Source organism: Stenella coeruleoalba (genome assembly GCF_951394435.1).
Source record: "Stenella coeruleoalba genome assembly, chromosome: 4".
In the NCBI taxonomy this organism is placed as follows: domain Eukaryota; kingdom Metazoa; phylum Chordata; class Mammalia; order Artiodactyla; family Delphinidae; genus Stenella; species Stenella coeruleoalba.
Window position 1 is genome coordinate 37,500,620 of NC_137149.1, and position 12,348 is coordinate 37,512,967.

Genomic DNA, 12,348 nt, shown 5'->3' on the forward strand with positions numbered 1-12,348 from the left:
GATCAATGGAGTTTTAGCTCAGGTCCATCTCACAACTGGGTCCAGTGGGTCTCCCTGTGATTATCTTCCTAGTTCTCAGCACAAAATTGGGATAGATATACATCAGCAGATCCCCACATTGATTCCATGACCTGTGGAATGAAGACTATTATGGTGCAAAGAGGAAGCCATTAGAACTGCCTCTACCTAGGAAAATTGTGAACCAAAAGCGATACCAAATTCCTGGAGGGACTGCAGAGATTACCGTCCCCAAGAAGGACTTGAAAAATGCAGGGGTGGTGATTCCCACCACACCCCTATTCAACTTCCTTATTCTGTCTGTGCAGAAGACAGATGGAGCTTGGAGAATAACAGTGGATTATTATAAGCTTAATCAGGCGGTGACTCCAATTGCAGCTGCTGTACTAGATGTGGGTTCATTGCTTGAGCGATGAACACATCGGCTGGTACCTGGTATGCAGCTATTGATCTGGAAAATGCTTTTTTGTTGACACCTGTTAGTTAGGACCATCGGAAGCAGTTTGCTTTCAGCTGGCAAGGCCATCAATACAACTTCATTATCCTTCCTCAGGGGTTTATCATTTCTCCAGCCCTTTGTCACAACTTAGTTCACAGGGACCTTGGTTGTCTTTTCCTTCCACAAGATATCACACTGGTCCATTACATGGATGACATTGTGCTTATTGGACCCAGTGAGCAAGAAGTAGCCAGGACTCTAGACTTATTGGTAAGACATTTGCATGTCAGGGGGTGGGAAATAAATCTGAGAAAAATTCAGGTGCCTTCTGCCTCAGTAAAACTTCTAGGAGTCCAGTGGTGTGGGGCATGTCAAATGTCGCTTCTAAAGTGAAGGATAAAGTTGTTACATCTGGTTCCTCCTACAACCAAAAAAGAGGCACCATGCCTAGTGTGCCTCTTGGGATTTTGGAGACAACATATTCTACATTTGGGTGTATTACTCTGGCCCACCTACTGAAAAGCTGCTAGTTTTGAATGGGGCCCAAGATAAGGCTCTGCACCAGCTCCAGGCTGCTGTGCTCTGCTACTTGGGCCACCAGATCCAATGATACGTGAAGTCTCAATGGCAGAGAAGGATGCTATTTGGAGTCTTTGGCAGCCCCTATAAGTGAATCCCAGCATAGGACTTTAGGAATTTGGTGTAGAACCTTGCCATCCTCTGTGGATAACTTCTCTCCTTTTGTGAAACAGCTCTTGGTCTGCTACTGGCCTTAGTGGAAACTGAACACTAGACCGTGGGCTACCAAGTTACAACTTGACCTGAGTTGCCAATCATGAACTGGGTGTTATCTGACCCACTAAGCCATAAGTTCTATTATCCAGTGGAAATGCTGTATATGCGATCAGGCCTGAGCAGGCCCTGAAGACACAAGTTACATGAAGAAGTAGCCCAGATGCCCACGGTCCCCACTCTGACTGCGCTGCCTCCTCTCTCCCAGTCTGCACCAGTGGCCCCATGAGGAGTTCCCTACAGTCAGTTGACAGAGGAAGAGAAGAGTCTTCTCTTCCTGGTTTACAGATGGTTCTGCGTATATGCAGGCAACACCCCAAAGTGGACAGCTGCAGCACGACAACCCCTCTCTGGGACATCGCTGAAGGACAGTGGTGAAGTGAAACCCTACTGCTGGGCAGAACTTGGGCAGTGCGCTTGGTTGGTCACTTTACTTGGAAAGAGAAATGGCCAGTCATGTTCTTATGTAGCAATTCATGGGCTGTCGTCAATGGTCTAGCTGCGTGGCCAGGGATTTGGAAGGAACGTGATTGGAAGATCAGTGACAAGCAAATTTGGGGAAGAGGTATGTGGCTAGACCTCTCTGAATGGGCAAAAAGTGTGAAGATATTTGTATCCCATGTGAATGATCTTCAAAGGGTGATCTCATCAGAGGAAACCTTTAATAATCAAATGGATAGAATGGCCCATTTGGTGGATTCCGGTCAGTCTCTCTCCCCAGCCACCCTCGTCATCTCCCAGTGGGCTCATCAACAAAGAGGCCATGGTGGCAGGAGCCGAGGTACACACGGGCTCAGCCACATGGACGTCCACTAACCAAGGCTGGCCTGGCTACGGCCAAGGCTGAGTGCCCCACCAGGCAGCAGCAAAGACTGACAGAGTCCCCAATACGGCACCATTCCCCTAGGTGATCAGCCAGCTACCTGGGGTGGGTTGATTACATTGTACCACTTTCATCGTGGAAGGGGCAGTGTTTTGTCATTACTGGAATAGAAAATTACTCTGGACACAGATTTGTTTACTCTGCACACGGTGTTTCTTATACACCCATGGAATTATGGAATCTTTTTCCACCATGATGATATCCATATAGAATTACTTCTGATCAAGGAACTCACTTCACAGCAAAAGAAGTACAGCAATGGGCTCATGCTCATGGAATTCACTGGTCTTGCCATGTTCTTACCATCCTGAAGCAGCTGACTCCATAGGATGCTGGAATGGACTTTTGAAGACTTGTTAACAGTGCCAGCTAGGTGGCAATACCTTGCAGAGCTGGGGCAAAGTTCCCTATAAGGCTGTGTAAGCTCTGAATCAGTGTCCAGTATGGTGCTGTTTCTCCCATAGCACAGATTCACGGGTCCAGGAATTAAGGGGTGGAAATGGGAGTGGTATCACTCACTATCACCCCTAGTGACCCCCTAGCAAATTGTTTGTTTCCTGTTCCTGCAGCCTTATGCTCTGCTGGCTTAGGAGTCTGAGTTCCAGGAGGAGGAATCCTTCCACCAGGATGTACGATAATGATTCCACTGAGACTGTCACCCAGTCACTTTGGGCTCCTCGTGCCTCTGAATCAACAAGCAAACAGTAAAAGGGACATACTGAGCTGTCTAGTGTGATTGATCCAGACCACCAAGGGGAAATTGGATGACTGTTCCACAGTGGAGGTAAGGGAGAGCGTCTGGAAACAGGAGATCCCTTAGGGCATCATTAGTATTACCAAGCCCTGTGATTAAGGGTCATGAAAAACTATAACAACCCAATTGTCACTGGATTAATAATGGCCCAGATCCTTCAGGAAAGAAGGTTTGGGTCACCCTACCAGATAAAGAACCAGGACCAGCTGAGGTGTTTGCTGAAGGCCAAGGGAATACAAAAAGTGGAAGGAGGTAGTGATAATACCAACTATGACCATATGACCAGTTACAGAATGAAGATTGTAATTATCATGAGTATTTCCTCACTTTATGAACAGGTTTATATTTCTCTCTATAGATCTAACAATATCTTCGTTTTCTTTCTTTTATGTCCTCACCATGTAACATAAGATGTATTGACTTTATATCATAGTCCTTAAGTATTGTTAATTTTACCTCATAGCATTTCAGTTAGGAAGAACCAAGGAGAAGAGCAAACATCACTCAAGGACTTTACCTCCTCTTCTGGAGAAGGGGTTAGTGAACTTTTGGTTGAACATAGGATAGTTCTATCATGTTAGGCAGATTTATGACCTCATTATGGTCTTTGTTTGGAGTCTGAGTATGATTTAAAGAGATGCATATAGGTGTCAAGTTAACAAGCGGTGGACTTGTGATGTTTAATTTTGTGTGTCAACTTGACAGGATCATGGGGTGCCCAGATATTTGGTTAAACATTATTTCTGGGTGTGTCTGCAAGGGTAATTTGGCTGGAATTAGTATTTGAATTGGTAGACTGAGTAAAGCAGATTGCCTTTCCCAATGTGGGTGGGAATCCAATCTACTGAGGGCCTGAATAGAGCTAAAAGGTGGAGAAAGGGAGGATTTGCTCCCAGCCTGATGGCTGAGCTAGGACACTGATCTCCAGCCCTTGGGCTGGAACTTACACCATCAGCACTTCTCTTCTCAGGTCTTCAGACCTGGAGTAGAACTCACACCACTGGTTACCCTGGTTCTCAGGCCTTTGGCTTTCTTGGGTCTCTAGCTTACATGTGGCAGATTGTGGGACTTCTCAACCTCTGTAATTGTGTGAACCAATTCCTCATAATAAATTACATATATACATATATATATATTTTCCTGTTCTTCCAAATAACCCTGACTAATACATCGTCTTTCAGGTAAATCTCTTCTAAGATTGGCAAACATAAAGCATGTGTGATACTCTCACTCTATACCTGTGGCAGACATCACTAATCAATCACAGTGTTCCTTTCCTCCAAGCTTAGGTTTAACTTCAGAATCATTCTTAACATTGTTTTTTTCAACTGAACAGTGTTGAATTTGCAGTCCCTGCCTCAGCTTCTGGGAAGTTACTTCTTATGTCTGCATCTCTAGGTCTTCTACATATTGATCCCCTTTATGCCCTCTGTGAGCACATCTGATACTCAGAGGTGAAGATATTTCTGGAGCCCCACGGGACAGCCTTGGAGAGACGGGACCTGGAGGGTGGTGGGTTGGTATCAGCCTCTCCTGAGTCTGAGATCCACAAGGTACAGCTAAAGATTGGAAACAGGCATTTATTAGGAGGTATGAAAACCTTCATCCAGGATCAAAGCCAAGGGTCCTTGGATGCTGCAGGATCCAGGCTGAGGGTGGCTCAAGGCTATTTCTGGCAGAGCTGGGACTGGAAACTCAGTCTGGATTTCTAGTCCATCGAGTCCTCTGTCAGACTAGATTGCTATTCTTTGAGAAACCATTCAAATGCTATTTCCCCAATTTCATTTTGAAACCATCGGGCAAGTCATGAAGAAGGCAGGCCATGGATGTCTACAGAAGAACGCTGGGTCCCCTGAAACATAGGGTGATTCTTTCCAGCTGCCAGAAGAGTCTGGGGAATTCAGCTGTGAATCAACCCCAAATGGCTGCGATGTTAGGTTAGCCAAGGTTTATTTTTAAATACTTAGTAAGGTTGAACTTGCGGGGGACTCTTCTGTTTCCAAAAATGTTGAGATCATCCATTCAGACAATCCTCTTTTGGACACAATTCTCCAGTGTGGAGGAGGAGTCCGGTTCAGGCCTTCCATTTGTTTTATCATCAAGTTCAGCTGTCAATTTTCTTCTCTGGTGGGTAGGCCTTGTTCCTTTTGGCAAATGCCTGGCTGATTTCTGCATGGGTTTTGTTTTTGGTCTCAGGCAGGACAAAATACAAATAGAGAGCACCTGCGAGGCAGATTGCGGCAAAGACCAGGAAACAGTAGGTGTCCAGACTTTTCTGTGGGAAGGCAGAGACAAAAAACATCAGAAAGACAATTGCTAAATTGGCTGTGAAACCATCTCTGGGCTGATTTTTTTTTTTTTTTTTTTCGGTACGCGGGCCTGTCACCGCCGCGGCCTCTCCCACCGCGGAGCACAGGCTCCAGACGCGCAGGCCCAGTGGCCATGGCTCACAGGCCCAGCCGCTCTGCGGCACGTGGGATCCCCCAGGACTGGGGCACGAACCCGCATCCCCTGCACCAGCTGGCGGACTCTCAACCACTGTGCCACCAGGGAAGCCCTGATTTTTTAAAAATAGTTTCTCATTCACGTATCAATGTTCCTGGATAAAACACTGCAGGTGTGAGGCTGGCTCTATGGGCAAGTGTGCCTTATAAATGTCTACATGAGACGTTCTCACATGAGACACAAATGAATCAGCTTCAAACCCTGGTAAAGATGAGGAAATGGCAGTCTTTATTTATTTATTTTGAAAACAAGGCATATAAAAATTACTCATCATGAAAGCAAAATGTGATACTTGATGAATCTTATCCTAAGTTCATATTTACCATTAACCACATTCTTCCTCCCTCCAATACACACATGAGAAAAGTGCAATGTCAAAAGGGAAGTGAAATTCCCCAGTTCATAAAAAAATTCCAGAGCATAGGCTAGGCCAAGATAACACCATTTTTTCTAATATGCAAAAGATTTAGCTCACTGCTGCTCTTAGACGTATGGCTTCTTACAAATAAGAGAGACTAGAAAAAAAGAGAAATGTTGAATGCAATCACTTTATGTATCCTGATTATAGCACTGGAATGACCCTGCCTACTGCACTAGACCTTGAGCTTCTCCGTGACTCAGTCACCTCTGTAGCTCCTGTTCCTATCCAGTGCCTGGCTCATAGTAGTTGATCAATAAATGTTTGTTAAATAAAAGGCTTTCTAGGTTCCACCTGTCAGGGCTGTGCCTTTTTCATTTAACAAACGTCTACTGATTCAAAGACCAGGTGACACTGTCTTTGAATGATACTTCACAGCAAGCGATATCTTGATTTTAGTCAATTACATGTTATTCTTTGATTTGACAAACATTTAATTTTGGAATATGACATAGTGTTGAAGAACTTGATCTCTGGATCACGTCCTAGATGCACCATGTACTGAATCTGAGGCTCTTTGTGCCTCAGTTTCCACCGTTGTAAAATGAGGATAATAATGGTAGTTACAGGTTGTTGTGAGAATTAAATGAGGCATTGCCCTGTGAAGGTCATAGAGCGGTCCTGGCTGGAGTAAAGAGTCCACACCTGGGAGCACTTGGCTGGGAGTGCATGTGCCTTCCCACTTGCCCACAGAGATTCCATGAGTGGAACAGAGAAGGGAGGGGGTGGGCTCTATAGTCAGTTGGGTAGAATTCAAATCCTGGCTCCATCATTTACATGATGCGTCAACACTTAAGATGTGTCATTTAGGATAGAACTTCAATGCACTGATTGAAGTTTCCTCATTTCTAACATGGTGATCTATACCACATATTCTTTTAAAGATGAAATGAGATATATTCAATATGGCTTTCAACATCCTCACTTGTATGCTGAATGTGCACCTTGACTTACCAAGTCCCAATGGAGCCTTTAAACCTGTTCCTGCTCTGGTCTTCCTGGCCTCGGTTGATGGCCCCTCCATTCTGTCATTTGCTTAAGCCAACCAAACACTTATCTTTATCTCTCACACCCACATCTGATACATCAGGAAATCATATCAGCTCTACCTTGACATATATTCTGAATCCGAGCACTTGTTACCACTTCTCCTGTTACCATTTTGGTGCAAGCTATCATCATCTCTGCGTTGGGTTGTTAGTACAGCTTCCCAACAGATTTCCCTGCTTCTCCTGTGTCCCAGCTTAAGATTATTCTCAAGAGAGAAGCCACAGTGATTCTGTTGAGCAAAGGACAGAGCGTGTCACTCCTCTGCTCCAAATGCACCATGACATCCCAAGGCAGGTGAGCAAAGCCCAAGTCCCTACCATGGCCTCTAAGCCCAGCACCCACATGGCCCCCTTACTTCTCTGCCCTCCCTCTCCCACTCTCTTTCTCTGCTCCCACTACACTGCCTTTCTGACACTCCTCCAACATCCTCAGGATCTTTGCACATGCTCTTCCCTTTTCCTGGAATAATCTTCTTCTACCTGTCTGCACATCCTGCTTTCCCACTCCCCTTCATCTCGGCTTTCTTTCTCAGAGAAGTTCTCTCTGACCTCTGTTTCTAAGGGCTCCCCCAGCTCTCCACTTACTCTGCTTCATTGTTCTTTAAACCATCCACCGCTACCCAGCAGGATCGTCACTTGTTTATTAACCCTCTCCCCGACCAGGTGGTAAGCTGCCCGAGGACAGGAGTTGTTATTTTTCTTGTATGTCCAGAACCTGGGAGACTCCTTGACACATAGTAGGTGCTTCACAAATGTTCACTGAATATGTAAATGTGCTGAGGCTCAGAGAGCTTCCCTGCTTACCCCGGGCCACACGTGGAGCTGCCTGGGACCCCTCTGCCACCTGCAGAGCTGACACCGGTGGAGCAGCCACCTGCTTCACTTCCTTTCCCAAGAGACCCAATGTGCGGCAACAGGATTTTTCTCACCACTTCACAGAATTGAGCCAAGAACCGTGCAGTACTGCAGGCATCCTGGGAAAGGACACTGCCCACCTCAGGACTCTCAGGCGCCAAGTTATTGGAATATATATCGTGCCAGCAGTCATGTGGCAACCTGGCAATCAACTGCAAGCTGTGATTGCACTTAATGTGGGAAGAGAAATGCACTTATTAAGCACCTCCTGGGTACAAGCCATATTATAGACATTATCTCATCCGATTCCCATAGCCCACACTGTGATGATACAGCCACTTTCCTTTTTACGAGAGATGAAATTGAGGATTAGAGAGCTTCTGAAACATGTCCAAAGCCACGTAGGGATCGATGAGAGTCAGGACATACACCGAAGTGGGCCCGGCTGGGAGCTTACACTCTCTCCATTATTTACCAGGACTCCCTATCTGCGGTGTGTGTGCGTGGGCAGATAAATGTTACTGGGATCCTTCAGTTTTCCCCAATAGCAGTTGCAAAGCAGATCTTCCTAGCCTCTTACAGGTGAGAAAGTGAAGATCAGAAAGGGCAAGTGATTTGCCTGCAGTTACCCAGCTGGTAAGGGCCGTGTCTGGAATTTGAACCCAGGTTGGCCTGATATGGAGGCCATTGTATCACTTCCATACCTGCCTCTCTTGGGCAAATTCATTCACTGCAGTTCATCTGGCAAAGTGCCTGGCACAGAGGATATACATGTCACTTTTTCCCTGTCTCCTCTCTTACTTCAAAACAGCTCAGAAATTCACTTTCTACCCAATTGCTCCTGAGAAGTTACTCAACCCCTCCGAAGTATGGTTGGTATGGGAGGGTAAGTCCAGTGTCCCCCGAGCGAGATTTTAGGCAGCACGTCTGTTGCAGGAAGGACCTTACCTAAGAAGCAATAGACCTCGACTCCAGATTTGACTCTGTCAAACACTCAACTCATCATGGAACCCTGGGAAGCACTCACGACTGGTGTGGGCCTTGTTTTCCCCATTAGTAAAATGGACAAAATCATATTAGAGGTTTTCTGTAAAACACTCACATTCATAAAGCTTAGTTCATAAATTAAAAAAAATAAATCTGGCAACTTTAAAATTAAGAGCATCTGTTCATCAAAAGGTACCATACATAGATGGTTCTTTGGGACACTAGTCCACCACCTTCTTGATCTGCTGGCTTTCCGAATAAAGTCACAATTTCTTGCCCTAACAAAACAAACAAACAAAATAGGGTACCATACAAAGAGTACAAGAGCCACAAATGGAAGTATTGTGATACATAGCAAACAAAGAATTTGTACCCCAAACTTAAAACAACAACTCTTATGAATCAATAAGAAAAAGATGACCTAACAGAGAAAATGGCAGAATGTATGAATGAGCGTTTCACAAAAGAGGAACTACAAATGGCAAATAAGCTTGTGAAAAGGTGCTCATTCTCCTTTAGTAATTTGGGATAATAGGAATTAGAGCCATAATTTTATACCATTTCACACTATCGGATTGGCAAAAACGTGAAAAACCTGACAATGACAGTACCAAGTGTTGATGAGCAACACGCGTTTTCATACCTGTGGATAGAGTTGAGGCTGTAAATAGCCACGACTACTTTGGAGCATCCCTGGGCCTGACCAAGTCAAGGTGAGTTGTGCGTGTCCTATGACCCAGCAATGACACTCAGAGTGGATCTGTTCTGGAGTGGTGCTGTTTGAAAGTTCAGTTCTTCGGTTGCACTAGCCACGTGCAAGTGTTCAACAGTCGCACGGCTGGTGGCTCCCGCTTTGCATAGCAGACGGCCAACGTTCCCGTCAGCACGGAAGCTCCTGTGCATTGTACCCGGATGTTCGTAGTAGCACTACGAAGTGGTTTTTTTTTTTAATTTATTTTATTGAAGTATAGTATAAATTTACAATGTTGTATAACAGCACTATTTCTAGAGCGAGGAAATGGGAGACGACACCAATGTTCATGGAAAAGGGAAGGGATAAATAAATTGGGTACGTTCGTACAAAAGATTCTACGGAGTAGTAAAAAACAACGGCCTGTAGCCGGGCATATGACACAGATGGTGCTCAACAGTATATGTTGAGTAAAAGAACAAGGCACAGAAAATACCTTCAGGATGATTTTCTTTGTATAAATATAAAAACCAGGAAAAGCAAAACACTAGATTGTTACGGGACACATTCATACAGGGGTCAAATCCTAAAGAAAACCTAGAGAATAATTAGCACAAAATCCCTGCTAAGGGATTAGGGAGAGGCACCCAGGGCATTGCAATAGCTTAAGTTGGCTAACTACATTGATTTTCCCTACTACTTCTAAATATAATGCATTCTATAATTACAATAATAACAGTTTTTCTCTTTGTATATATGAAAGAAAAATATTGCCTGTCATATCAGTAAACAAAAGATGTTGCGGCCATCAAGCCAACACACGACAGCCACTCTGAAGGTGAGCCCTGAGGGAACTCAGGATAGAAACAGAATGCCCACCATCAAATCATCAGACATTGTAGCCGCCCCCCAACTTTGCACGCTGAAGAAACTCAGGATGAGAAAACACAGGATGCTGGCCCCAGATAGCTGAGGTGCATATCAAAGGAATGATTTCAGTAAGCCCAGACTCTTGCATCATCTCATACATAGAAAAGCGCTAAATTTCCTAACTTGAGATAATCTGGTTTTTTTAAATTAACAGCAATCTTCTGATGTTCCGACTACCTGGTCTTGGTTGCAAAAACCCCTATATATCCTGGGTCCCCCCATTGCCTCTTCAGAGCAGTCTGTCAGAGCTGTGTGAGATGCTGTGTCCCGGGCTTAAGTCCTCAGTTTTGTCCACCGAATAAAACATAACTCTCAACTTTCAGGTTGTGCCTTTTTTTCAGTCGATATGTATATGATGCAGTTCATACTCTTTTGCATATAATGTGTTTCATAACATAATTAAAATATACATATATAAATACACATTTAATAGTGTAAATGAAAGAGCCTAAACCCAAGGAGTAATTCACTCATGGTGAACAGGTATCAAAAGGAAACTTACCAAAAGAAAGCTCTAAAGCTGGAGTCAGATGTAAGCACTTTAGTTAAAGAAAAAAAAAAAAATCCTCCGGGATGCAGGGCTCACCTGCCCAGGTGGTTCAGCTGAGGACCAGTCTGGAAGCAGAGGCAGGACCCTGAGGTCCTGAGGATACCCTGGGAGCCTCAGAGGAAACAGAAGTAGTAGAAACAGTAGAACTTCATCAGTTGTAGGTGTCTGGCCCTCTCACCTGGGTAAACTTCCTTCTCCAACATATGAAAATGTTATAAGCTGTAGTTACATCTTTTCTCTGAATACACCCATTGCGTTATCACAAATGATCATGAAAGTGTTCCATATTCTTTACTATGGAGAAACAAATTTTCTTTTGAGAATGCACTATACCACCAAATTATGCTAAAAATATTAGGCAATTGTGGCAAAGTGCAACTTTTAGGAAAAGATCCTTGAGAATAAAGAGAAATCTCAGCTTTCTTCTACTCCAGTTTATCAGAACGATGTGAAAACACAGCCGCTCTTTAGAGCTGCCAGCTTCCCTGAACAAGGAAAGTAGATGCGAAGTACAGTGCTGGGAACAAAGTCATGAGCTCTGACAAATTAGTCCTGGATTCCTTTGCATATCAGCCTTGTTGGGTGTGGACAGGGGGAGAGGCATGGGCACTGCCTAGAAATCTAGTCACCAAAAGCCATGAGCTCTAGAGGTAACAAAATGATAACCTGGTGTAATTCTGGGTTCAGTTTAGAAGTAGCCATCAAACAGATAATCAGAAGCAAAACGCATTCTGAGTTAGAATGAATAATTCCTGCAATAGCAGCTCCATCCCCCAGAACTGACCAGAAGGACTCTTTCTGACTTAGAAGCCTTCTCTTCATCTTTCACACTGGGTCCAAGCATGTCCACAAACCTCTACAGGGCATGTCCCACTCTTTGCGAGTTGGCGGCATCCCAATTGCTGTCTCCCTGGGGACAGAGGCACATGTCACCCCTCTCTGGGTCCCAAGAACTCATCATAGTGTCTTGTGTGGACTCTTTTCCTAAGTAAGTTAATCACAGGGTGTTTAGAACAGTGCCGAGCATCCAGTATGATGTGAATGTTGGCTTTCCTCCCTCTCTGTGGGGCTCTGCACAATGTAGAGGGGGATGTTTGAGGCTGGACCACACAGGCTAGAACTCTGAAAGTCATTCGTCACACCTCCTGTCCTCTCAGCAGATCCTCCCAAAAGTCCTGGTGTGTTTCCTTCCTTCAGCAGCCTCCAATCTAGCCTCCCCTTGGCATCTCCAGGCTGGAAGTCTAGCCCAGGGGTTGGCAAACATTTCCTATAAAGGGCCATCCAGTCTGTCAGGACGTCTCAACTCTGCTTTTGTGGGAAGGCAACCAGAGACAATGAAACACACCTGAATGTGCTTGGCTGCATTCCAATAAAACTTTATTTACAAAAAACCCCTGTGCTTCCTTCACATTGGTTCTTCGTCACTCCTGCCTCCCATCATGATTCTTGCTGACTCTGGGCCTCTGTGCTTGCTGTT

The 12,348-nt window shown here is 44.8% G+C and overlaps 1 protein-coding gene across 1 annotated transcript in view; it reads right to left on the minus strand.

The window, feature by feature from the left end:
* Positions 1-4,332: 4,332 nt before the first annotated feature.
* The window catches only part of SLC2A9 (solute carrier family 2 member 9), a 183,353-nt gene continuing 175,337 nt past the window's right edge, over positions 4,333-12,348 (minus strand). Inside the window, exon 12 of the mRNA XM_079920325.1 lies at positions 4,333-5,161. Within this exon, the coding sequence (XP_079776451.1) occupies positions 4,991-5,161 (171 nt within the window). The 3' untranslated portion in view covers positions 4,333-4,990. The remainder of the gene's footprint in view (positions 5,162-12,348) is intronic.